Source organism: Macrobrachium nipponense, chromosome 39, assembly GCF_015104395.2.
Source record: "Macrobrachium nipponense isolate FS-2020 chromosome 39, ASM1510439v2, whole genome shotgun sequence".
Taxonomy (NCBI): domain Eukaryota; kingdom Metazoa; phylum Arthropoda; class Malacostraca; order Decapoda; family Palaemonidae; genus Macrobrachium; species Macrobrachium nipponense.
In genome coordinates, this window is record NC_061099.1 from 21,738,237 (window position 1) to 21,765,719 (window position 27,483).

The following is a 27,483-nucleotide window of genomic DNA, read 5'->3' on the forward strand; positions in this document are numbered from 1 at the left end:
GTTCTCACATTCCTTTACAAGTATTAGTAAAGAACATTCATACTCCTGCACCTCGTGCTACCGTGTGAGGGTCTACGAAGCTTTCGGCACCTCACCTTACAGCCTACATTCACACAAACGTCTCACACCATACCAGAGTCAGACATTATTAAAGAAAATTCAAATCAAGTCCACAAAACAGTCCACAAAACGTATGCCAATCCAAACAATCCAAATCGTCACCAAAGTCGGTCAGGAGGATCAATTGCCGGTGAAAAAAGAAAAACAAATCGGAGAGGAACCAACACAATGTTGATGGGTCCTGCGACAGAAGAATTCTGATTTAGAAAAACGGGGATGGTTCCTAGTCCGTGCCACCCAGGTCAGGGCGGTAGATCACCTGACCTACCTTGTAGCGTGTGCCGCGAAATTTTGAAATTTCTGTCGAGACGACGGAGTCCTATAGCTAATATACTATCTGGCAGTAGTGAATGTATAAAACTTGTATCCAATCCAAAAAAGTTGCGTGCATCTCCAATCTCGGTAAATTTACGTAAATATTTTACAACAAATATGCTCAGAATTTTTTACTGATTTTAGTTATCTGTTTTGATATTGTATGAGCTGTAATTATAATCTTAAAAAATAAAACAAATTTATCGATTAAAAATGTCTCACTTGTTAAAATTTACAATTGTCCTTGTAACAAAAGGCCCCACAAGGCGTTGTAATAGTAATTTTGCAACTCTCATAAAGGTAAGGAAAATAGTTTAATTTTTTTTCTTAAGACCTTGTGCTTTGCATATCTCCTCTTCCCATTGTGGTGTTTTATTTAAAAAAGAGCGGACATCAGTTTACCCGGCTAAGGTGCTGCATATGAATATTTTTACCCTGTGTTTTAATGGTTAAAATAAAATAGAAAGGAAGCTTGGTGTGTAGACTTACTGCACCAGGCGCCAGTGAAGTAGAAGGGCAAGAATGAGGAGACGCCAGTCACTCTCGAATCCTTCCTCCACTCGAGAACCGCAACCCTAGGTGAGATGCCAACTTATCCTCTTAAGAAGCCAGTAAGACAACACAACATGAGCACCCACGCAAAGGTCCAAGGAAAAAATATTCCAATGATTTGTGAGCAAAGACCCAAAGGTAACAAGACACAAATGTGGCCCTGATAAGACCACATCTATCTGACTTATTCATTCGGAAAATACGAAAACAGGACAAAGCCACCTGGTGCAGGTGACGTGCAGCTGCAAAGAACCTCCTCATCTCACAGACAAGATGAGAAGACATGGCCTAAGACACTTCTCCCTTGGTGAGTCAGTAATGGAGAAGGTTATTGACATCCAAGTTTAGGTATTGAGTCTTCTGCAGGACAGCAACACCCAATGGACAAAGAATGAACGATCTGGATCACCAAATAGGTCCAAGAACAGGGGATCATGAAGGCTCAACCCCAACCACAGATCCAAATGTTTCGACTCTGGAACGCAGTTCAGACATGGGCCGCTGCCTTTTTGAGGGTAATGTTAAAGACGATCCATACAAATTGTCTATCCTCTTTGCCAATGGCAGAGACGATATACGGTTGAAAACAAAACTGTCTGATTGATTCTTGCAAAGGCTTGTATGCGCTACCAAGAGTTAAATGCCATCCAGAAGCCTGAGTCCCTGGTGTATCAAGACACGAGACAGATGTTTCTCATCAACTGAGGAGAAACAATACTACTTATGTGAAAGACTAAGGCGAATGTGGAACCTACGTCTTTCACAATGCATCGGGAGAAATTAACTTCTTGCAATTCTGATCAGAGAAAAAGTCCCGTCGTGACCCACAAGTGAAGACAGCTCTAATCCCTGGAATTTAAATGAGGAATGAAAGAGTTTTCATATTTCATTGCTGCTTTGTGAGAAAGACTGGGCTTGCAATAAAGGCTGGAAGTCTTTTAGCTGTTAAAACACAGGGATTGTACTGCTTGAAAAACTGCTTCTTGACTGAAGGTTGGATCAGGGAGGAACTTCTTCTCGTTACCATGGGAAGCCGGTTAGACGGTTGGGCAACCAGGCAAAGTCTCCCATCGTTCCTTTCCAATTCGGGGTGACAATATTGGTTTGAACACCTTACCGAATTAGACAAATGTATAAGCAGAACACAAAAACTGTAGAGTTTTCTGAAATCTTCTGATCATTGCAGTGGCCCTGGGGTCAGTTGCGATGTAGCATAAGACATACAGACTTCAGTTTATACTGTGGGTAAACCGGAAAGATGATAATGACTATTGAAACATATCTCTGATGAATCTCGCATGGTGTGTGCAGAGCATAAGACATACTTTAAACTGAATCAAATGCGCCCAAGACCTTAGTCTTGTGATAGGCAGGACAGAGGTTCATATGAATAGTTAACCCTTCGAAGAAGATAAACAATTCTAATACTTAGACCGTCTTGCTATTTTGTGTATTTTTTTTTTATTCAAAATACATAATTTCCCTCTTGCTTTAGATATATATAACATAATACCTTCATCATACAAAATTTAAAGTACTTTGAGCAAAAAACGTTAGATTTATTATGAAAATTATTTAAAAAAAATTTATTTAGCAATTTCTCCACTAATATGAACACCAATTTTATTGAAATCATACCATAAAACTATTCTGTGAGGACCCGGGGGGGGGGGGGGATTTTATTGTTTTTTTGGGATGGGGAATTTAAAAAAAAAAAAAATTTTGTCTAAGACACTCAAAAAATCATAAAAAAAAAGAAAGAAAGAAAGCACAAAATTGGCCACAAGGAATTATGGATTTTTATTCCTCTTTCCAATGGAACCTTTCTCTCTAAATTGGATATAATAACCAAGTAATGGCTACCACCATTCGAAAGTATGTTTTTGAGGTATGAGCTCCCAAAGATTTGCTATGTAAATTTTTGCTTTTTTCTTAGTAAAGTCAAAACAACATTATTATAATTACTTATCTGTACTTTTTATTGTTGATTTCTACATCAAGGATCCTGTCCCTCCCTAAAAATGGTATTAATACCTAATCTACAAAAGACAATGATGTTGACGGTGTCATGAACAATGAGGGAGCGTGATAACAATGATATTTTATAATAAATAAAGTTTCATACAACTTACTGGCAGATATATACATACTAGACTCCGTCGTCCCCCGACAGAAATTCAATTTCGCGGCACACGCTGCAGGTAGGTCAGTGATCTACCAAGTCCCTGACCCTGGGTGCAGATTATGGAACCATTCCCGTTTTCTATTCATATTTTTTTCTCTCCACCGGTCTCCTGCGGGAGGCTGGTGGGCATTAATCGTATATATCTGCCAGTAAGTATGTATGAAACTTTATTGTCTATAACAATATCATTTTCATACAATGAACTTACCTGTCCGAATATATACATAGCTGATTGACCCCTTTGGTGGATGGTAAGAGACGCTAACAGGAATAGGACCAGGTAAAACCAACATATGTTTGTAGGTATACCATAACCTTGGTTCCTTCTGTAGGTGGTAGACTTCATGGCTGTTTGCCCGTTAGTCTGCATCACCTCAGACTTTAGCGAGATATGTGATCTATGGCTAAAAGGTTGGAGTTCTTGGGGTCTGCCGATGGTGTTATGACCGCTACTCGGCAGGGCGAAAGGACTTGCAATGGTACTGACCCACTTCTATACATACACCTTATGAAGGAGCCACCACCGATCCCTATCACCTGAATCCTAAACGAGGGGTTCGCGCTCAAATTGAAAAGTTATATCCCCACCCTCCTTTCAAAACCAATAATTTCACTAGTAAAAACTTTAACTCCAGTTAAGGATCATTGTCGCTCCTTATCCCAGTAACGTATCCGCAGAAACGTATAAAACCAAAACGAGAAGGATTCTCTCGTAGTTAACTTGACATCCTTTTGTGTTAATGAAAGTCCACCAGAGTCGCTCTACCGTACAACACAGCTAATATTTCTTTATATGCTATTGTTATGTAAAGAACAAGAATTTGCAAGCGCGCACTTTCCTGCGCTTTTAATTCTCAGCTGTTTTGAAGGTAATCAAGTCACTTAGAAAGTGCTTAGGAGATCTCCATGTTTTTCAAAGAAGAACAGGGCTTTCTGAAATGGATCTCTTCCGCTGAAGCCTGAAGCCTGGCAGGAACCTTGCGCCTGTCTGTGCTTCGCTCTTGGTTGGCGCCTAGTGCTTGTCTGGTACCTTTCGCTTGACTGCGCCTCGCATCTGGTTGACGGCATCGCGCCTTAGCTGGAGATTCGCGCCTCGCGCCTGGTTTGGCGGTTTGTGCCTTCCTGCACCTCGCCCTTGTCTGGCACCATCGCGCCTGGCTGCACCTTGCCCTGCCGGGGAGCTTCGCGGCTAGCGGTCACCTCGCGCTGCCTGGCGCCTTGCTCCTGCCTGGCGCCTCGCCGCCCTACCTGGCGCCCTCGCGCCTGTGGCTACTCCCACTTGCCGGAGCTTCAGCTTGGTAGAGTCTCGGGATGTCTGGCAATGTCCACATCGGACACTCTCATCTGTCCTATATGTTCGCAGCTAAGCGCATCTGTGTCAGGTTGTAGGCCGGTCTTTCTCCCTCATCAGACAATGACAGTGTTCTTGGCTGTCTGCCCTGCGTTTTTTACGCCTGTTTTAGCATAAGGCTCCTGTTGGGCGCTACATTGTCCGAAAGTCCTGACATCCACATAGTAAATCACAATACCTGACGAAGGTGAGAATGCTTGAAGTACACATTTGAGCGTTGGCTCTCCGGCAGGGATGGCGATTGTAAGTGCAGCTAAATCCATATACATAGTATATCTACAGTATGAGAATAAGTCTTCCTTCGAGGAGGATCCTTCTTTGATAACTCCCTTGCTCCGAGATCTCTTCTTACCTGTTGAAGGGTCTTCTCATTGCAGAATCTTCCCTATCCTTGTCCCGAAGGAAGGGAAGGAGCTTTGGAAGTCGAAGAGACTCCGACTGAAATTGGGAGTACTCCTGATTTCTAGCTCCTATTGTTATCCCTCTGACACCCTTCTGGAAGCTATTTCGAGCCGTCATCGGCATTCCAAGACTCTGTAGGCAAACGTTGTTTAACCGATTCTACTGTAGATGAAATGATATTGTTAGTATACAATAAGTTTTGTACATACTTACCCGTCAAATATATACTTAGCTATAGTCCCGACGTCCCGACAGGAATCAAAACTCGCAGGCACCGCAACAGGTAGGTCGGTGACCAGCCCACTCCCACTCCCGCCGCTGGGTGGCGGGATAGGAACCGTTTTCCCGTTTTCTAACCAGAATTTTTCTATTCCAACTGTCTCCTGAGGGGAGGCTGGCGGGCCCTTAAATCGTATTTCTGCCGGTAAGTATGTACCAAACTTTATTGTATACTAACAATATCATTTTTACATGCACTTCCGTCAGTTATATACTTAAGGCTGATTGACACCCTTGGTGAGGGCAGAGACAGTTACGTACTATTACTTTTTGATTATAAAAACAGGGAAAACACATATGTTGTAGGTATATTAACAAAAAACACCTTGGTTTCTACCTGATATGAAGAAGACTTCATTGATACTGTCTATGTTCTGCTTGCCATCCGAGTTACATAGATGATGAGACCTCGACTGATAACCTTTCGGATCATACCAATTGGGGCTTACCCGCTTTACTGGTAGAGCCTTTTCTTGGATCGTACCAATGGGGGCTTACCACTTACATGGCAGAACCTTGACCTGTATCATAACCACGGGACAACCCTCTTACATATAGAGGTCTTTATGTATTTAAGACAACACAATGAGCATAACGACCAATCCCGATCATCCTGCGCAACACTAACATGTTAGAACACAATTTTGAAAGGGTCAACTCTGCACCCTCTTTCATCGACCAAAAATGCACCAAAAACCATTAAAAACGCCTAACTTAATAACTAAAAAGATTGGTTTCAGCTCCCTGTCCCAGCAACGATCCGCAGATACGTACGCTCCTAGAGTAGAGCACTTGTCGTACGTCCACTTGATGTCTCTCAATTATGAGCTGCAAAGACCGATTGCATCTCCAAAAGGTCTGCTCCACTAGAGTCCTGGTATAGACCAGTTCTGGTGGAAATGCCAAAGAGGTAGCGACTGCTCTTACCTCGTGAGCTTTAACTCTAAGAGGTCCGTTGTTCTCTTTACACTGTAAATGGGCTTCCTTATTACGTCCTGATGATACGCCTGAGCATTTTTAGAGATCTGCTTCTGGATCTCTCACTGAGCACCATACGTAACTTTTCCTTACTCCCCTGTAGTTCGTTCTTCCTTTCTATGTAGAACTTAAGGCTTCTCACTGGGCACAGAGCCCTTTCTAGCTCTGTTCCTACAAGCGAAGAAAGTCCTTTACTTCGAATTTCGAGCCAAGGTTTCGAATGGTTTCATTCTTCGCAAAAACTTGGTTTGAAGGAACAGAACGCCGAGTCGTTCCTAAAGCCCAACATTATGTTCTAGGCTTGTAGCTCGCTTACTCTTTTCGCTGAACCCAGCGCACCAAAATAAGACTTCCTTGTCAGTCCTCTGACGTAGCCTTACAGGGAGTGTTCGAATTTTTGAGGTCATTAAGGACTTTAGGACCACATCTAAGTTCCAATTAGGTGCTCTAGATCCCTCTGTTCTTTGACGTCTCGAAGGATCTTATCAGGTAATGCAAATCTTGTCTTCCCCAATGTTAAGGCCTCTATGCTGAAGACTGAAGATAGCAACTCCTTATAGCCCCTTAATTGTAGAGCACTACTAAATTACATTTCTCCTTCAAATACAGTGATAATCGGCTATATCTTTTCACAGAGTTTCTGGAGAGGGATATCTTCTGAGCTCTACACCATGCTCGAAACACATCCCACTTCGACTGGTAAGACTCGAATAGTAGATGTCTTCTCGCTCTTGCGATGCTTTCGCAACTTCTCGAGAAAAGCCTCGCGTCTGACAATTCCCTTCGATAGTCTGAAGGCAGTCAGATCGAGAGCGGGTAGGTTTTTGTGATACCTTTCGAAGTGGGGTTGCCTGATAAGATCGCTCCTGTTTTGGAGAGATCTCGGAAAGTCTACCATCCATCCAAGTACCTCGTGTACCAGTTTTGGAAGCCAGAACGGGCTATGAGGGTCAGTTTGGCTCCCTTCTGCTGCTGCAAACTTCCTTACCACTTCCGATAATATTTTGAACGTAGGAAAAGCAACCCGTCTATTCCGGCCCAATCGAGGAAAGGGAGTCAACCGCAATCGCCTTGGGTCGGCGATCGGGGAGCAGTAACTTTCCAGCCTGTTGTTCATGGGTGGCAAAAACGATCTATATTTGATCTCCCCCAGAGGTTCCATAGTCTGTTGCATACTTCCTGATGCAACGTCCTTCTGTATCAGGATTGGTCTCTCCTCTCAGAATGTCCGGCTCGTACATTTTGTGTCCCACTGGCTGATCTCGTCCCGGAGGTGATTCTTCTCATCTTCGGCCCCAAAGCAGTAGTCCCTTGCTTTCCTGTAAAGGGAGGAACGAGTGCGTCCCATCCTTGCTTCTTGATATAAGGGCTAGGGCTGTTGTGTTGTTCCGAATTGATCTGCAGACTGAACTGCGATCTGAGTCCTCGAAGTGTATGAGGGACAGGTGAATCGGCTGCTAATTCTTTTCATATTTCTTGCCAGGACACCTGTTTCTCCCTCCAGGTGCCTGACACTTCTCTCGTCCTAGAGTGGCCTCCCCAACCCGCATCTGAGGCGTCGGCGTACAACATAGCCGAGGGTTCGGGACGCTGAAGGGATACTCCTTCGCTGATCCTTCACGGATTCATCCCCAACGCAGGTCTCCTTTATCTCCCTTCGTGATCTGGAAGAATCGGACAGATTTTGGGGGGGGGGGGTGGGAAGGGGGAGAGAGGGGGGGGAGAGATTTCTGATCCCAACGTTCTCTTTAGATAGAACTGTAACGCCCTTAGTGAAGCCTTCCTCGATAAATGAACTGTTGTCCAGACGAGGAAGGGTCCACAGAAGACTCATCCATTCCCTCGCGGACATTGTTCTTTCGCTAGAATGGTTTGCTACTTTTTCCGACAGCGGTCTGTCCTTTCTGTGATGGAAACACCTGAAAACCCAGAGAATCCATCCGAATCCCCAGATAACAATGTTCTGCTGAATCATTGGGATTTCTCGGTTTACCAACAGTCCCAGGACTGTGTTAACTCGTGGCAGTTTTTAAGTCCTCAGACATCTGACTCGCGACTGTGGCTCGTATCAGCCAGTCTCTAGATACAAGGATATCCGAATCCCTTTCCGAGTGAAGCCGTGAGCCACATTTTTTCCATTAGTCCCGTGAATACTTTGGGGCTGTTGATATCCGAAGCCATAGGCCCGAAATTGAAATACGCTCCCTGATCCATAAATCTGAGGTATTTTCCTGGACGACGGGTGTATTGGTACGTGGAAATAAGCATCCTGCAGGTCCAGGATACCCATCCAGTCCCCTGGACGCAGGCTGCTAATACCGAGGCTGGCGTCTCCATTGTGAACTTCCTCTTTCTACGAACACGTTCAGGCGCTCACGTCCAGAACTGGCCTCCAACCTCCTGAGCTCTTCGCCTAAGACAGGCGATTGTAAAACCCCTGGGAAGAGAGGATCTCTACTTCCTCTATGCTTCCCTGTAAAGCATCTGCTTCCACGAGATGTAGAGGGCTTGTTTCTTGACAGATTCCTTGTATTTGCTGTTAACTCCCTTGGAGTTGTCGTTAAGGGAGGTTTTTCCCTGAAGGGGATTAAATAATCCTTTTCTTTCAGGATGTAGGGACAGGCATCGCACTTTCTGTGCCCAATTTCGTAAAAATCTAGAAGCCTGGCGACCCACTTTTATCTGGAGGACCCTCGTCTCACTGGGTTTTTGACGAACCGGCCTTCGAGAGACCTTCCTCTCTTCTCCGGTTGTCTACTTCTAAGTAGAAGCTCTTGGTGCAGACCTCCTCGAAAGGGCTGCTGAAGGGAACTGTCTCCTTTTTCGCCAGCGGCACAGCAGGCTTTAGCTCTTCGCTGACTCGCCTAGGCAGGTCCTGTGTGGCCTTTGCTGAAAGCGCTTAGAAATTGTCCCTCACTATGTCCTGAGGAAACAGTGACTAGAGAGGGCTCGTATTAAGGTAGGATCTCTGCAGAGGAGAAACAGATTTCGTTAAGAAGGAAGCTAAACCTGCCCTTCTTCTCAAAATAACAGGATCCAAAAGGGATTGCCACTTCATTTGAGCCATCCATACCCGCCTTGTCTAGGCGGTTACAACAATGCCCAACTCTTCCATGGAACGAAGTCTGGTTCTTGCGACTTCTTTGGCTAAAGCTCCCAAGGCCCAGTCCATGAAGTTAAAGACTTCGAAGTCTTGAAGATGCCCTTGATTGAGATTGATCCCCTCACACATTCACCAAGATGCTTTTGCCGAGTGTAGAGAGCGTCTTCTAGACCATCTACAGAGCGGAAAAATCCGCAAAAAAATCAGAGGACGAAGGAGACCCATGCCCTTGGCTCTTGGTATATACCACATCCCTGGTTTCCCTGTCAACTTAGAGGGAGGACAAGAAAATACTGTCTTACCGCTTCCTTCTTAGCCCTGAGCCAGTTCTCGAGACTCTTCAGAGAGTTTCTCATAGAAAGGATAGGGGTCATCTTAACGAATGAGGAGGCCTTCGACATTTTCGTACTGGATAATAACGATCCTGGCGAAGGGGGATCCGACTGGCGTAGTGAGTCTCCAACACCTGCAGCAACAGAGAAGCAAGTCTCTTATAGTCTGAAAACTCCTGCATCTTTGGCTATCTCTTCATCCGATACTTCTTCCAAACGTGATGCAGGAGAAGAGGGCTTTTCCTCAACAGGAGGACCCGATCCTTTGAAGGAAGTCTTTTCCTTTCTTCCTTACTCCTATCATCCTCCTGTACGAGTCCTGGAGTTTCCTATACTCGGGCTTCTGATCTGCTCCTTGCGTCTGCTAGGAGAGGCGCTTGCGTCCTGAATCAGGCGCCTGTGAGGCGAAGAACGCCTGCTAGGCGAAAGTAGAACATCTGTTTCCTGGCGCCAAGAAGGAGACGCGTTTGCGTCTGGTGAGAGCGCCTAGGCCAAGAAGGCGAGGCCGCTTGCGTCTTGGTGAGGCTGCCTGGTCCAAGAAGGAGAGGCATTTGCGTCCTGATGAGGACGCCTAGAAGGCGAAATGCGCCTGCGAGGAGAAAGGGAGAACCCTTTGTTCCCGTCGTTCCCATGAGGGGAGACGTTTGCGTCCTGTTGACTGCGTCTAGCAGGCGAATAACTCCTTTTCCCCTTGCGTCTTTCCGGAGAGAGCTAGAATCTCTCCTACTCTCCTAGGAGGTGAAGAAAACTTGTCCATCTTCGGGGCCTATTCGGCGAAACTCTTGCGTCCTTCGGAAAATGTCTCGAGGACGAACGAGCGCTCCTTTCTTCTAGCGGAGCTCTAAATAGAGAGGGACTCTCTTCTCCCGCCCGAGCTCTTAGTCGAACGAATTCTCTCACGAGAAATTCGCGAATCAGGCTCCTGATGCTTGCCATGGGAGGCAAACTCTTCTCTAGCCAAACTCCTGGGAGAACTCTTGCTCGTAGGGCGTTTCCGATTTTTTTTTTGTCATATACGACTGAAGAAGGTCTCGCTGGGGACGAAAACCTTTCAGGCGAGGAGCGTCTGCTAACGCCAGGACGCTTACTCTCTGAATCTCTCCTAACGGAACTCTTGATGGGAAGAGAAATGTCTTTCTTCCTAGAAGAGCCTTCAGAAAGAACTCCCACTAAGGCAGACAACTGCTGTTTGGAGTCCTACCAAGACTTCCTTTGTCTTGTGTGATAAGTCTTCCGCCCGGGAGACGAGTCAGGAGTTCTCATGGCTCTCTTCTTACGAGCAGGCAAATAATCCGAAAAGGGCTCGGACTGGAACGTAACGCTTCGCTAGTTGGCGTCTTCCAGGATCTCTTAAGAGGACGCGACTTAGCGGAAGAACTCCATCCCCTTCTGGGAGACGAAGAGTCCGAGTCCGAAAAGCACTTCCTCAGGACGCTTTTGCAGTAGCTATCCTTGCAGCCTGGGAAGCGGCTACAGGATCTGCCGAAGGGACGCCTGACCGTTGGGAATACTCTACATCCCCCTTGCGGCTTTCGACATTCCTCCTCCCTTGGTCTGGGAGTCTGAAAGAGGTCTAGGCCTAGGAGCAATGCGGAGTCGGTCAGACGCCCCCTCCACTTCACTGGGGACACTGCACAAATCACTGCACACATCACTGCGCTTACCTGTCTCCTTCATCGCTTGCAGTTGCGTTTTCAAGCTGATATTGAGGCTCTCATTGCAGCATTTCCGTAGACATCTACAGGTTCGCTACTGGGGGAAGGGGCTGAAGCCAAACTATGAGCATGAGAAATACTATGAAAGTTAGGAGCTACTTCCTGTTCATTAGAGCAGGATCTACTTGAGCTTCTGATGGAAGCCCTCCTAACCCTATCTTTCTCAAGTTTCCCTTACATAAGAAGCCAAGGTCTTCCATTCCACTTCCGTTAAGCTCTCACATTCCAGACAGGTGTTAGTCTCAGAACAATCATTCCCCCTACATTTTTTCACAAACTGTGTGAGGATCCACCGATGCGTTCGGTAGCCTCACCTTACATACCTCTTTCGCACACACCCTAAATACAGGTGCCACGTCAGACATTTTAAAGAGAATCCAATTCCAAATCCAAAAAACCAGTCCCGATAAGCGTATGCCAAAACCAAAGATCAAGTACATCACCAAAAGACAGATAGATAATCCTCGGCCACGAGAAAAGAATTCCAATGCAGGAGGTACCAACAACGATGTTGTTGCTACCGGCGACAGAAAAATTCTGGTTAGAAACGGGAACGGTTCCTATTCCCGCCACCCAGCGGCGGGAGTGGGGCTGGTCCACCTGACCTACCTTTGTCGCGTGTGCCGCGAGTTTTGAATTCTGTCGGGACGTCGGAGACTATAGCTAAGTATATATCTGCCGGGGAAGTTGCATGTACAAAAACGTAAGTACCCTGCCTGGACAACGAAACCTCTATCTGAAAACATTGAATCAGGAATAGGGGGTTTTAGTTCTTTTGCCAGACATACTATGCTGGCAAGAACCCATTGCCTAATCTCCATAGAATCTGATGCGAGATTCCAATGCTAAAAAAAAAAAATTCACTTGTCTTCTTGATCGTTTGGGACCAAGAGAAACAAAGAATTCCCTCATAAAAATTTCTCAAAGAAGATTGATGAGGAGCAGTTTCCATCTTGTCGGAACATAGAATCTGTGGCCACAAAAAAGATCCCATTAGAAGTACATGATATCCTACTCTTGTCATATTGAGGTATCGTATAAGATCCCAAAGATCTTAATCCTCTGCTATCTCCAATCCCTTTATAGACAGAGTATAGCCTTTTACTGTGTTCTTTGATAACAGATATATACAAAGGTGATTCTTCCCTCTGAAAAAGGGAAGAAAAAACCGCTATGTGGTTCACAGAGGTATCGGAAGAGGACAGTTTCCTCATTCCCTCTAGCACAATCTGCAGCAATTCTATATCTTGTCCATGACTCTTGTCATTTACCTTGAAAAATCCTCTCATTCATGTCCACTTCTGGTCAGTCTGTCAGAGTGGAGAGGTTGTTAAGGTCCATTATAATAGATGCTGATAGAATATTCAGACTGTCTTGGAATGACTTCCAAAACATGCTGTGAGAAGAACGTGACCTTTGTGAATCCAACCTCTCTAAGGCCAAAATGAGGAATAAAATATTATCTTCTCTTTCTTTGACGCCCTTTATCTTAAATTCTGCAAATAATTTATATTTGGTGGGGAAAAAAGACTTAAGTTTATTCCCCTTTCTAAAAAAAAAAAGATGGCGTATATTGCTACCTTCTTGGTTCGAGGAAAAGAAGCAGTCTATAGGAAGCCTGTTCGTCTTCTACCTTACTGAGAGATCTATGAAGAAGACTTTTCGCAGGTTCTCACAACTCTTTCCAATAAATGTTAAACATGTTAACAGTTATTATCGTCGATCGAGAAGGATCTCTTTGTTAACGCGAATAAGGACCGAAAAAAGAGATTCTCGATGCTCTTTTGGCGATATGAGAGAGTCGTGGAATTGGCCTAAGTGATTAAATGGGTAACGAAATCAGGAACGAATCTTGCCGTTACCGAGCCTGTTGTCCGAGAGGCTACTGGACTCTTAGGTTAATAACTCGTTAAAACGAGAAACTCTTGGATGGTGCTCTTGGCTCACTGCGCCAGGCTGGCGCTTCTGGCGCAAATTTGCGCCAGGCTGGCTCTTCTGGCGCAAATTTGCGCCACAGGCTGGCGCCAGGCTGGCGCAAATTTTGCGCCAGGCCGGCGCTTCTGGAGCATTGCGCCATGTTGGCACTTAATGCGCCAGGCTGGCGCTTCCTTTTAATTCTTTTTATGTTATGTGCCAGAACACCTGTGCCTTTATGGTACCCGACATCCTTTCACATGTTAATTCCGTTCTTAGTAGGAAAAAGCTTTATATACGTAGTATAGTCCATTCAGGGAAACAAGTTCTGCCCCAAAGAGAATGTTTCCCATCCGACTCATCCATCTTCTTCTGAGCAGGTACTCTAATAAGCTATGCTTTCGTAAGCCTGAGAGCATTATATAATATAATGTTCTGCTGCGATAGAATCCTTTAATAATGTTACCTACGGTAAAAAAGCATTGAAAGATGGTACTATCTCTCTTATTGAAAGCTTCTTAGCAAAAGGCATACAATATTTTATTTATGTTAGCTTAACTATCCCCTCAATCCGAGGTTAAGACCGCGATTGTAGGGGAGAGATACGGATAGTTATTCCATCCCGCAGGAGAGAGAGATACACCCGACCGCTCATGACTGACACCTACATGGTACTGACAGGTAACTGGCGTACTGCGTTGGTCTCAGGCTCTCAGCGAAAGCAGTCCCCCGTTAGCCGTCTGGCCTTACTCTTCCAGAGTTGCCCAGCTACTCCATTTAATAAAGGAATTTTATATAAAATTATTATCGAACTTCAGGAAGTTCTTATTAAAGCATATTTAAGCGAAAACAAGACTTCGATAAATCTAGAAGCTAAGTAGGTGTTATCTTAACAATCCCTTTAAGCGTAGGTCCTTCCTAGGAAAGTCGTAGAAGGATCTGGTAATTGAGTTGCACAGAAAAGAAAGTAACTACGGTATGTGTTTATGATTTGACCGTATCGTATTCTCATACAGCAGAAACTCTACTACCTTCTACTATCTTCGTTCTTTTCGTTAATAGAACGATAGAAAGAGTATATATATTCTTAAGGAAGGAAGTTAATCCAGGAATTCTTTAAATCTTCGTGATTTCCTCATAATCGCGGAAGAGACAGAATTCCTGTTCATCACTAGGGTTTACTGGAAGAAGTAGATTTTCCTATCCGCCATCATACCCAAACATTGATGAGATTCTTAAGAAAAACTCCCAAAGCTCTTGCCTCCTCAAAACGAGGGAAGAGCATGGATGAAGGAGAGAGTCCGCATTTGAGAGGAACTGCCTAACACAGAGTCTTCTGAATAATGAAAAGGGGCTTCTCTTAGAATCAGAATCCTTCTGACAAAAGCCACGGCCGCCTGTGCGACATCTTGCACATTTGCCAGGGGAAAGTTGCTCAAGTTAAAAAAACTCAAAGAGGAGTCTCGCGACTGGCCTCTCTCTCAAATGAAGATTTTGGAATCTTCTGACGCCTGGCGTCTGGATCCTTGCGCTAGCGCCTGGCGTCTGGATAGTTCCGCGCGCCTGGAATGTTCCGCACGCTAGAAAGGAGACTCGCTCCTGGAACGTTCCGCTTTGCGTGGAAGGTCCGTGCCGCCCTGATAGATCCGAGCGCCTCTAGTCTTGTTATACGATCCTCTTGCCAGTAAACGTTCAATGGAAGCATCCTTCTGATTGCCACTCTACTATAAGGCTCCTCAGTCTAGCTGTCTGTTTTCTCTTTGAAGGCGCCATTGCGTCAAGAAAAAAAAAGTTCTGGAACGCGGCTCGCGCTCAGTTGCTGGAACGAGGCTCGCGCTAGTCTGTTGGAACGCTGCTCGCGCTAGTCGTTTGGAACGCGGTTCGCTGCTGGCTGTTGGAACGTTCGTTAGCTTTGCTGGCTGGCTCTCAGCCTCTCGCTCAGTAGGTCAGTGTTCTCTTAGTTTCAGAGAACGCCAGATCGTCCAAACTCCAAAACATGTACATTCTTCGTCTTTTCGGATGCAAGATGAAGAAACGGAAGAAGAGACGCACTTTTTAAAGGATGCCTTTCCAATGGCTATCCCTGGCAGTCTGGGACGTTTTTACAGATCCTGCCGAGGGAAAACGCCCGATCGGTGGGGATTCTCCATAACCTCCGTAAGGCTTTCGACTTTCCTTCTCCTCTGGGCTTGTGGAGTTTGAAAGAGGTTCTAGGCCTGAGAGCGAGACAGAGCCGATCGGACGCACCCTCTAACTAATTAGACGCCTTTCCAATGGCGAACTTGGCAGTCTGGGACATTCTACAGATCCTGCCGAGGGGACGCCTGATCGGTGGGGATTCTCCATAAACCTCCGTAAGGCTTTCGACTTTCCTTCTCCTCTGGGTATGTGAGCTTGGAAGAGGTCTAGGCCTGGGAGCGAAAACAGAGCCGATCAGAACGCACCCTCTACTAATTAGGACGCCTTTCCAATGGCGAACTTGGCAGTCTGGGACGTTCTACAGTCCTGCCGAGGGGACGCCTGATCGGTGGGGATTCTCCATAACCTCCGTAAGGCTTTTGACTTTCCTTTCTCCTCTGGGTATGTGAGCTTGGAAGAGGTCTAGGCCTGGGAGCGAAACTGCACTAACACTAAAATCACTTCTTACCTTTCAATAGCTCGTATTTTGAGCTACATTCCTTTGTCTTCAAATTGCAATATGAATTTGAAGATTCTGTGAAGTAAGAAGTACTACTAGTATTGTTAATGCTCTAACTGCTCGTTAGTACGAGAGCTATAAAAACTTCTAAAGAAGCGTAACAATTCTATTCCTTACTTCCTCAAGAAGGAGGTTAGCTCAATCAATTCTAACATTTACTACACGTTATTATGAATAAATATTAAAATTTTCCTTCTTGCAAACTATGTGAGTGTCTACCGAAAAGTTCGGTAGTTACACGTAAACAATTTTTCGAAATTTTCGAAGCCAAAGTTATTAAAACAAATTAATATGCGTATGCCGAACCAAAGATCCAGTACTTCCCTGCAAAAGATAGCCCAGAAGATCGATGGCGATGAAATACCGAAATATCAGTCAGGAGGAACTGCAACGCGTTGTTTACATTCCAAGCGACAGAAAAAATATGAAAAAAAATTGAAAACCGGGAATGGTTCCTAATCCTGCCACCCAGGGCCAGACGGTAGATCACCTGACCTACCTGCAGCGTGTGCCGCGAAATTTGAATTTCTGTCGGGTGGGGACGACGGAGTCTTAGCTATGTATATATCTGACAGGTAAGTTCATTGTATGAAAATGAATTTTCGTGTTTTTCTTCCAGCACACTCCTTGGCTTCGCTAATTTTGCTAGCCTTAGTTGCTAAGTAGCCTTCTTGATCTTAGGTAACTTCGGTATTGCTATAACAACAACGTAAACAGCAAGTAAACAAATGCATGTGCATGCAACCACTTTGACGTTTGTGGAGTAACTGAGTTGTTCTCTTGACTCCGTCTTGAGTCTCGCCTAAAACTGCCCAGAGCTCTCACACTACCTTTCATCGCTGCTAGACGTATGAGAATTTCGAAACAAATCTGAAAAAATCGCTGTATATATGCAAAAATAAACAAGCTATGATGATCCTGTCAAACTCAGTCATACAGACGACGCAGTTATGATGATGTCATCATTTAAAAACCACTATATCTTCATTATTTGTATAAATATTTGGCTGAAACTTCAAGAAAGCATGTACGGCATGTTTCTGCATAGATAGAAATAATAACTCTATCTTTTATTTTTTCAAGTTGATAAGTCATCCGCCATAGCGGACGGTCCCCTTAAACAAACAATGTCTCCGTGACACACCAATAGGACAAAGAAATGAATTATCGGGATCACCAAATACAAAGTCCAAGGAGCAGGGGATCATGAAGGCTTCAAACCCGACAACAGATACCAAATGTCCCGACATCTGAGATGGAGTCGGGACAAGATCCCCCCTTTTGAAGGATGATGTTGAAGATGATCCATGAAAATTGTCTATCCTCTTTGCCAATCCCATGAGAGAGACGAGATACGTCTTGAAAAACAAAACTGTCTGATGATTTCGTTGCAAAGGCTTGTATGCCCTAAACCAGAGTTAAATGCCACCCAGAGGCCTGAGGTTCCCGTGGTGGCAAGACAGAGAGAAGTTTCTCATCAGTAGTTGAATCTCAACTGAGGAGAAACAATACTACTTATGTGAAATACTAGGGCAAATGTGGACCTATGTCTTTCACAATAAATCGGAGAGAAGTTAACTCTTGCGATTCTGATCAGAGAAAAAGTCCCATCAGTAACACCAACCAGTGAAGACAGCTCTCATCCCTGGAAAGTTACAGAGGAATGAAAGTTATTCAGCTAATTCATTGCTGCTTGGCGAGAAAGACTGTGCTTGCAATGAAGGCTGGAAGTCTTTTAGCTGTGAAAACACCAGGATTGTACTGCTTGAAAAACCACTTCTTAATGTTGGATCAGAGAGGAACTCTTCTCTTTACCCTGGAAGCAGAGTTAGCAGGTTGGGTGACAGGCGAAGTCTTCCATTATTCATTTCCAATTCAGGGTGAACATATATTAGTTGAACACCTTACAAATTAGAAAAATGTATATAGAACAAAAAAACTGTAGAGTTTGTCTGAAAAAAATAATTCTGAGTCACTGCAGTCACATTGTCACAGCTGAAAAGATCGACAGATAATATAGTGGAAGAGGCTGGGACTCCAGTGCCAAGCGTGATGAGAAAGACGTTTGGGGATGCTCCGCAGTTGTTTAGAGAATCAACAGTGGGTATGCATCGATCTTCGAAGACTGGGGAGCAGGTTCCAGTCTCTCCCGTAAGACCTTTCAAGATGAGGAGGAAAAGATGATAACACTCCAAGGTTGAATAATGCAGCGTTGGTAACCCCACCGAATACAATGGTTTAAGTGACGGTTCAGCCCGGGGGACCAGAAGAACAAGGTCAAAGATCCCTAAACCAAAACGGCCGTTGTTGATAACAGTAGAAACAATGATGACGTATGTTCTTACTTCAAGAGAGCAGTCATCCTGGAGGAATAGACAGTGTTCTTGCTCTAAATCAAGGAGCATTGAAAGCTGATAGGATTGATCTACCTTTATCGGCGGCCGAACAGAATGTTTTGGAAACAGAAGGGGAGAATGAGGAGTTTCTGGCTTCTTATGCGGAGATGATTGACTTGATTCGTCAATTCAATAATCTCTCAAGGTGGTCTGAAACTCCTTCCAGCAGACCTCTGACTAGAATTGAAGCTCTATTGGGACTAAAAAAGGATGTGAAGGTGTCGTATGAATTACCATGCTCAAATCATGCAGTCTGTGTTGCAGCATGTTACACAGATTTCTGGAAGGGATAATTCTTTGCAATCAAATAGATCATTCATGTTCCTTCCTCCTCTGTTGCTGAAACATAGGAAATATTATGCTACACTTGTTTTGTTACCAGGAAGACAGATCTATCCAGATGTGATGTGATTAAGACCTGGCTTAACCTTTGATCAGGTGAAGATGGAATGCCCCTCACTTAATTGTCAAGAAGCGGCTTCATTGGAGTCAAAGGCTTCTTCTGTCTTTCAAATGGCTTCATGGTTAGACCTTTGGTAAACAGGGTGGCTAAGAATACGTCTCCATAGTCAAGCAGGAGATTAGTCGATGAGACAACCTTTATCAGATTTCTTCAATCTGGTGCCAAAGCAATTTCATATTTGACAAACTTGAGAGCCAATGTATGGGCTAATATCCTGTTGATGAGGAGATATGCAGCATTGGCTAAATTAAGCTGTACTGTAGCTTTGGACTCTCTGTTAGCCATTCGGAATGGGGATATCTTAAAAGTCACAATTTCTGTTACCAAAGGACATACTAAGGATGGATACCAATGACAGATTAGTTCAACAGGCAGTTAGTAAATTGTCTGGAAGCCATCCTAATGAAATAAGACAATTACAGCAAACACCACAGAAGAGAATTGTGAGGCATAGTCCCTCCCCTAGGTCAGCAAGACCTTTTTCTCAAAGAAACAAATTACCTCAGCAGCCCTTTCACAATCGAGCCAATAGAGGAAGGGGTATTATGGGCAGAGGAAGGGGTGCGTGACAATAGATTAGGTGCCTCTCCCCACTCAGTCACACCTGGCAAGTCATTGGGAGGTGTGGCAGAGATTTGGAGCAGAGAAGTGGTAGTGGATGCGCTCAGAGTGGGTTATCTGATCCCATTTTCCTTTACTCCACCCCTGGCAAAACAACCATTATTGTACCTTGCTTACACTACCGGGTCTCAGAAATTCCTCATTCTACAAGAAGTGAGGAAGATGATGGAGAAGGGAGCTGTAGAGCAAGTAGCACTCCTGCCAGGCAATTTTACAGCCACATTTTCCTTGTCCCAAAAGGAGATTAGAAGAGAGTTATAGATCTGTCAATGTTGAATCTTTTCATAAGGAGAATGAGATTCAAAATGGAGACCCAAAGGACAGTTCTAGAGCAGTCAGGGACAAGGATTTTATGCTGACAATAAACTTGAAGGATCTATACTTCCAGATTCCAATCCATCATTCTTCCAGGAAGTTTCTCTGCTATAGTCTGGCAGAGTAAGTTTTTCAATTCAGAGTTCTGTGTTTTGGATTGACAACGTCTCCTCAAGTATTTACAAGAGTATTCACTCTTGTGTCGACATGGGCTCATGCTCAGGGAATCAGATTAATAAGGTACAGTGGACCCCCCGTATTCGCGTTCTCCAGATTCGCGGATTTCTCTCGGGAACGTTTCCCCGCATTATTCGCGGAAAATTCGTGGTATTTTTCTATGATAAATATCCCACAAATTCCTGGTTTTTTTTGATAATTTCATCATAAAATGCACTTTTTTTTTTGTGATAAAACTATTAAAAAAAACCATGTAGGAAAATTTTTAGTGGTTTTTCTTGAGTTTTAACTAACAAAATAGGCTGTTTTTAGCATTTTATAGGGGTTCCAAACATTCGCGGGTTCTAACTATTCACGGGGGGGTCTGGTACGCATCCCCCACGAATACGGGGGGACCACTGTACCTGTACGATTGGCTGGTGATAGCAAAGTCCCGAGAAAAATTACTTCAGGACAGACATCTTCTCCAGTTTTGTCACGGCTTAGACATTGTGATAAATCGGGAGAAGTCGAGTTTGGTTCCCAGTCAGAGGCTGGTGTACTTAGGGGTGATTATATACACAGTAAAGGCCAAAGCTTTCCCTTCAGATCTTCAAAGGATAGAGAAATGGAAAGTTACGTAGTGAATTCCTTCTGGGGAAAGCAAACAAGACACAAGCAGCAAAGCAGTGGCAAGTAGTTCTAGGGGGATACTAAGTTCCTTGGAGAAGTGAGTACCACATGGGAGACGACACCTTCAGTCTTTACAATGGAGGATGAAAGAGTTTTGGTCACAAAGTGAAGATCACCCATACGAGCAGATTCCACTGTCGACAGAAGTGAGGAATGATCTATGGTGGTGATTGCAAGACAGCAATCTGACTGTAGGGGTACCCCTTCAACAGCGCTCCTAGATCTGCTGCTCTCGGATGCGTCACTGGAAGATTGGGGCCCTCACTTGGAAGAGCTGAGGATTTCGGGAAAAGTCAGAAGGACAGAGAACTTCATATAAACATGCTAGAACTAAAAGCAGCATTTCTTGCAGTGCAGGAGTTCCGGGAGAGGGTGAAGGGGCAATCAGTAGTTTTGATGTCAGACAAGACTACAGTAGTGGCACATGTAAACATTACACCTTATGACAGTTCAACTTCATCAGTGGGCAGTAGAAAACCTAATAGATATCAGGGCCAGGTATATTCTGAGGAAAAGGAATGTAATAGCGGACAAGTTGAGTTGCCGAGACCAGATTCTGGGAATAGAGTGGTCCTTGCATCAGGAAATTCCAGACAGAATGTTTATCTTGTGGGAAAGACTGGTCATAGACCTGTTCTCAAGAAGACACAACAAGAAGCTGGAGATATAAAGTTCAGTAGTACCAGACACAGAAGCAGTAGCAGAAGATGCTCTACAACATCTGTGGGACAATATGGACGTACATATGCATTCCCGCAGAATGGTTCCCGGACCTGTTAGAACTCCTGATAGATGTTCCGAGAAAACTATGTACCTCCCTGGAACAACCTACTATATGTAAACCACCACGTAGGAGAGGTACTACCAGTCGGTAAACAGTCCCCCCTAATTCTCTTCATGGGTGGAGACTCAAGTATCCTCCTGTGAGCAAGAGGCTTTTCTCAAAATGCAACATCGCAGATGGCAGGATATATCGGAAAGTCATCGCAGGTGTGTACCAGGGAAAGTGGTCTATCCTGTGATTGGTGTCGCAGACAGAGTGTTTTCTCTACTCGGAACTTCTATTAAAGTTAACTGATTTTCCGATATACCTCAAGACAGAAAAACATCTTTCTGTACCTGCCATAAAGGGGTACAGGGCTGCACTAGCTTTGGTTCTATGAATGAAAGGTGTGGAGTAGACATTTCCTCCTCATGGGAAATAGCTCTGTTAATGAGAGTTTTTGAGAAGTCCTGTTCCCCCAAGGAATTAAAGCCTCCTGATTGTGATTCAACCATGGTATTTGCTAGTCTTACTGAGCCCCCAAATAAACCATTGCAAAACAAGCCATGGATAGAAGCTTGACTCTAAAAGCAGTCTTCTTGTTGGCTTTAGCATCGACCAAAAGGGTAGGGGAATTACATGGTTTGTCATATGAGTGAAGCATTCCAGAGTTTGGAAGTCAATAGTCTTTGAAATCATACCAGAATTTGTAGCCAAGACTCAAAATCCATCAGTGGTAGATTACAGATTTGTCTCCTTTTCTATACCTTCTTGAGGAGAACTTTGTGGATAATGACCCTGAAGAAACTTTATTGTGTCCGTCAAGGGTACTACGAGCTTACTTAAAAGAACTTGGCACTTCAGACCTAAATGTCGAAGAGTTTGAGTGCAGGCCGGGTCAAGAAAGAAGTGTCCAAGAATACAATATTGTTTTTGGTTAAGTTGTCTAAGAATACAATATTGCTTTGGTTAAGTGTCCAAGAACACAATATTGTTTTGGTTAAGAGAAACGATTAGGAATGCATATTTGACGGAATCTGGAAGGTAAAATAATTTTGCGAGAGCTACAGCTCACAACATCAGGGGCCTGAGCTCTTCTTTGGCATTCAAGAAAAGTATGTCTGTTGATAGGATTTTGAAAAGCTGGTGTTTGGCTGCATCAAACAACTTCATTTCCTTTTATTTAAAGGATGTTGCCCAATGTCCATGGGTCCGGTGGTGGCTGCTCAACAGGTGGTATAGCTCATCCAGTACCCCTGACAGGTCAGTTAGTATCTAGTCTAAGATGAAGGTATGAAAGTAGAATGAACGAGATGTCTGGTCTTGTCTCTTTCTAGCTCTAGAGCAAGTAGTACTCCTGTCAGGTGGATTTTACAGTCACATTTTCCTTGTCCCCAAGGCCAATAGAGATTGGAGGACAGTTATAGATCTGTCAACATTGAATCTTTTCATAAGAAGGACGAGATTCAAATGGAGATCCCAAGGACAGTTCTAGAGCAGTCCGCTGACAAACAGACTACAAGGATGCATACTTCCAGATTTCAGTCCATCATTCTTCCAGGAAGTTTCTCCACTTCAGTTCTGGCAGAGAAGGTTTTTTCGATTCAGAGTTCTGTATTTTGGAGTGACAAAGTCTCCTCAAGTATATACAAGAGTATTCACTCTCGTGTCAACATGGGCTCATGCTCAGGGAATCAGATTAATAAGGTACCTGGACGATTGGCTGGTGATAGCAAAGTCCCAAGAAATATTACTTCAGGGCAGACATCTTCTCCAGTTTTCTCACAGCTTAGGCATTGTGATAAATTTGGAGAAGTCGAGTTTGGATCCCAGTCAGAGGCTGGTGTACTTAGAGATGATTATAGACACAGTAAAGGCCAAAGTTTTCCTTTCAGATCAGAGGATAGAGAAATGCAAAGTAGTGTATTCCTTCCTGGGAAAGCAAACACAACCAGCAAAGCAGTGGCAAGTAGTTCTAAGGATACCAAAGTGTATTCCTTCCTGGGAAAGCAAACACAACCAGCAAAGCAGTGGCAAGTAGTTCTAAGGATACCAAGTTCTTTGGAGAAGTTAGTTCTACATGGGAGACTAAACCTTCGGTCTTTACGATGGAGGATGAAAGAGTTTTGGCACCACGTGTTGATCATCCATATGAGCAGATTCCAAAGTTGACAGAGGTGAGGAAAAATCTACTGTGGTGGTTACAAGACAACAATCTGACACTAAAGGTAACCTTTCAACAGCCCTCTTCAGATCCTTCTGCTGTTCTCAGATGCATCGCTCAAAAGGTTGGGGTGCTCACATGGAAGAGCTGATGATTTCGGGAAAATGGAGTATAGTCCTGGCAGGGCAACTCACGATAAAACATGTCTGCATCTCATGATGGCCGAAAGCAAATGATATTGTAATGATACAATTAAGTTTTTGTTCATACTTACCTGGCAGATAATATATATAGCTTGATAATTTCCGACACCGACAGAATTTAAAACTTACGACACAAGTAGTGGGAGTCAGGTGGGTTAGTACCCATTCCCGCCGCTGGGAGGCGGGTATCAGGAATCATTCCCATTTTCTATTCATAATTTTTTTTTTTATTTCCACTGTCTCCATGAGGGGAAGGTGGGGGCGGGTACTTAATTATATATACTGCCAGGTAAGTATGAACAAACTTAATTGTATCATTACAATATCATTTTGTTCATGCAAACTTACCTGTCAGATATATATAGACTGAATCCCACCTTTGGTGGTGGGAGAGAGAACAGAATAGAGGATTTAGGAAACACATATGTGCAGATAATTGATATCTTGATTCCTTACCTGTTAGCATAGCTGGCTTCGTGATTACTGCCACGTAAGTTCTGCTTGTGCTACTAGAGTTGCCAGCGAGGTAGAGACCTATATAGCTGGTGCACTCCAGATGATCTGTCAACAGGGGCGAGACCACGACGTGACTAGACCATGGACCATACTAATGAGGCAACGAGACAAAAAATACCACCACCTGGCTTAGTTTACCAAAGGTATCCCACTTAACTAAGTCTAATGGAAGGGAGACCCGCCCCAGGCGGTCACCCCACAACCATAAACACAAATTAAAAAAAACCCCCTAATCCCTAAAGATAGGATGAGTGTTTTACCTCCTGCCCCCAAAACAGTGTCTGCAGCAATGTATGGTCCGATGGGAGAAGCAATTTTCGTATGTCCACTTTCACCTCCCGCAGGTAGTGTGAAGCGAACACCGAATTGCTTCTCCAAAATGTGGCATTCAAATATCTTTGAGAGCCATATTTTTGTGAAAGGCTACCGAAGTAGCAATAGCTCTCACTTCGTGAGCTTTTACTTTCAGAAGCTTTAAATCACTGTCACTACACTTATTATGCGCTTCTTGAATCGTATTCCTGATGAAGTAACGCCAGTGCGTTTTTCGACATAGGAAGATCAGGTTCCTCACTGAACACCACAAATTGTCCGATGAACCTCTGCAAGCTTTAGTTCTCTGCAGATAGAACTTTAGAGCCCTGACAGGACACAGGAATCTCTCACGTTCGTTCCCAACTATATCTGCCAACCCTTTGATTTCGAAGGACCTCGGCCACGGGTTGGAAGGATTCTCGTTCTTTGCTAAGAACATGGGACTTAAAGAACACACCGCACTACTTTCTGAAAAGCCGATCTGCTTGCTAATGGCCTGAATTTCGCTAACCCTCTTCGCCGTCGCCAGAGCGGTTAGGAAGATCGTTTTCTTCGTCAGATTCCTGATAGAAACTGAATGAAGCGGTTCGAAGTTACTCGACATCAAATATTTGAGTACCACATCCAAGTTCCACGAGGGTACTTTAGGCTGGACTACCTTCCTAGTTTCGAACGATCTAATGAGATCGTGAATGTCCCTATTATTAGACAAATCGAGTCCTCTGTGTCTAAAGACTACAGAAAGCACGCTCCTGTAGCCTTTAATAGTTGGAACAGCCAACTTCACTTCTTCTCTCAGATGAAGAAGGAAGTCAGCTATCTGGCTCACAGAGGTTGTGGTGGAGGAAATGCCCTTCTTCCTGCACCAGGATCTGAAGACGGCCCACTTCGATTGGTACATAGCGATCGAGGAGGGCCCTCCTTGCGGTGGCAATCGCCTTCGCCACAGGTCTTGAAAAACCCTCGCTCTGGCCAACTTCTTGATAGTCTGAACGCAGTCAGACTCAGAGCGGGGAGGTTTTTGTGGTACCTCTCGAAGTGGGGCTGTCTGAGTAGATCTTTCCTTAAGGGTAGAGTCCTCGGAAAGTCTACCAGGAAGGACATCACCTCTGTGAACAGTCGGCTGCCGGCCAGAAGGGGGCGATGAGAGTCATCCTCGCTCCTTCCGATGCCGCAAACTTCCTCATCACTTCCCCGAGGATCTTGCGGGGGGAAAAGCGTATATGTCTAGGCCCGACCAACTCCAAACGTAGGGCGTCTACTGCGACTGCTCCCGGGTCCAGAACTGGGGAGCAATAGATTGAAGTCTTCTCGTCCTGGACGTTGCGAAGACATCCACCTGTGGACAGCCCCACAGGTTCCCACAGCGATGGCAAACCTCTTGGTGAAGGGTCCACTCTGTCGGCAACAGCTGTCCTCGTCGACTGAGAAGGTCCGCCCTGAACATTCTGTACTCCTGACACGAACCTTGTCAGGATCGTGACTTCTTGCGCTTTTGCCCACAACAGGAGTTCCTTTGCGATGGCAAACAGAGAAGGCGAGTGAGTTCCCCCTTGATTTCTTAGGTATGCCAGCGCTGTGGTGTTGTCCGCATTGATCTGAACGACTTTGCCGGATACTTCTTCCTGGAAAAACCTGAGAGCCAGATAAATGGCTGAACAGCTCTTTCAGATTGATGTGCCAGGAACACTGTTCCCCTCTCCAGGTGCCGACCTTCTTTCCCTCCTGTGTTGCTTTCCCCACCCGTGGACGACGCGTCGGAAAACAACACTAGGTCGGGGTTCCGAAGTTTGAGGGAGAGCCCTTTTGCGAGCTTCCGAGGATCTGACCACCAACTTAGGTGATCCTTCACCTCTCTCGTTAAGCACAAGATCGCCTCCAGATCTTGCTTGTTCTTCCAACTGTTGGCTAGGAAGAATTGAAGAGGTCTGAGGTGGAGCCTTCCCAGAGAAACAAACTTCTCCAGTGAGGAAATGGTCCCCAGCAAACTCATCCATTCCCATCACCAGAGCATGTTTCCTTCCCCAGAAAGGTCGCCACTTTCTCCAAGCATTGAAGTTGTCGCCCCTGGGACGGAAAAGCCCGAAAAGCCACTGAGTCCATCTGAATCCCCAGATAGACTAAAGATTGAGACGGCGTCAAATGCGACTTTGTTCGAGGTTTTTACCAGAAGCCCCAGGGACTTTGCTAACGTCATGGTCCCCGTGTGCAGGTCCTCCAGACACCGTTACCGTTTCGCGCGATGAGGCTCGAATAAGCCAGTCGTCTAGGTAGAGAGAGATCCGTATATTCTCCAAATGAAGCAGCCTTGCACGTTTCTTCATTAGAATGGTGAAAACCATCGGCGCTGTGGTCAGACCGAAGCAAGTGCCCTGAATTGGAATACCTTGCCCCTTCAGGACAAATCGCAGGTATTCCTTGATTGGGGATGGATGGGACGTGAAAATACGCGTCTTGGAGGTCCAGTGAGACCATCCAATCCCCCGGTCTCAAAGCTGACAGCACCGATTGAGTCGTCTCCATCTTGAATTTCTTCTTTCTCACAAAGAGATTTAGACTGCTGACATCGAGGACGGGTCGACCACCCCCCCGAATGTTTCGGGCACCAGAACAGGCGGTTGTAAAACCCTGGTGATTCCAGGTCGAAGGACCTGTTCTACGCTTGCTTCTCGATCATTTGTTCCAGCAGATCGAAAAGCACTTTTCCGCTTCTCTCCTCGATAGAGGGAGACAAATCCTTTGGTGTTGAGGATAGCGGGGGCGACTTCAAGAACGGGATCCTGTACCCTTTCCTCACGACATCCAGCGACCAAGGGTCGGCAATCTCTCTCTTCCCAGGCTCTCGCGAATCGAAGAAGCCTGGCTCCTACCGGCGTCTGAAGGACTTCCGACTCACTTCCTACTCTTTGACGGAGCAGGGGGGTTTTTCCTCTG

The 27,483-nt window shown here is 44.9% G+C and overlaps 1 protein-coding gene across 1 annotated transcript in view; it reads right to left on the minus strand.

Annotated features, from left to right (window-relative positions):
- Positions 1-27,483, minus strand: part of LOC135210382 (ubiquitin conjugation factor E4 B-like) — a 142,114-nt gene that overhangs the window by 83,910 nt on the left and 30,721 nt on the right. Inside the window, 1 exon segment of the mRNA XM_064243289.1 lies at positions 24,175-24,186. Within this exon segment, the coding sequence (XP_064099359.1) occupies positions 24,175-24,186 (12 nt within the window).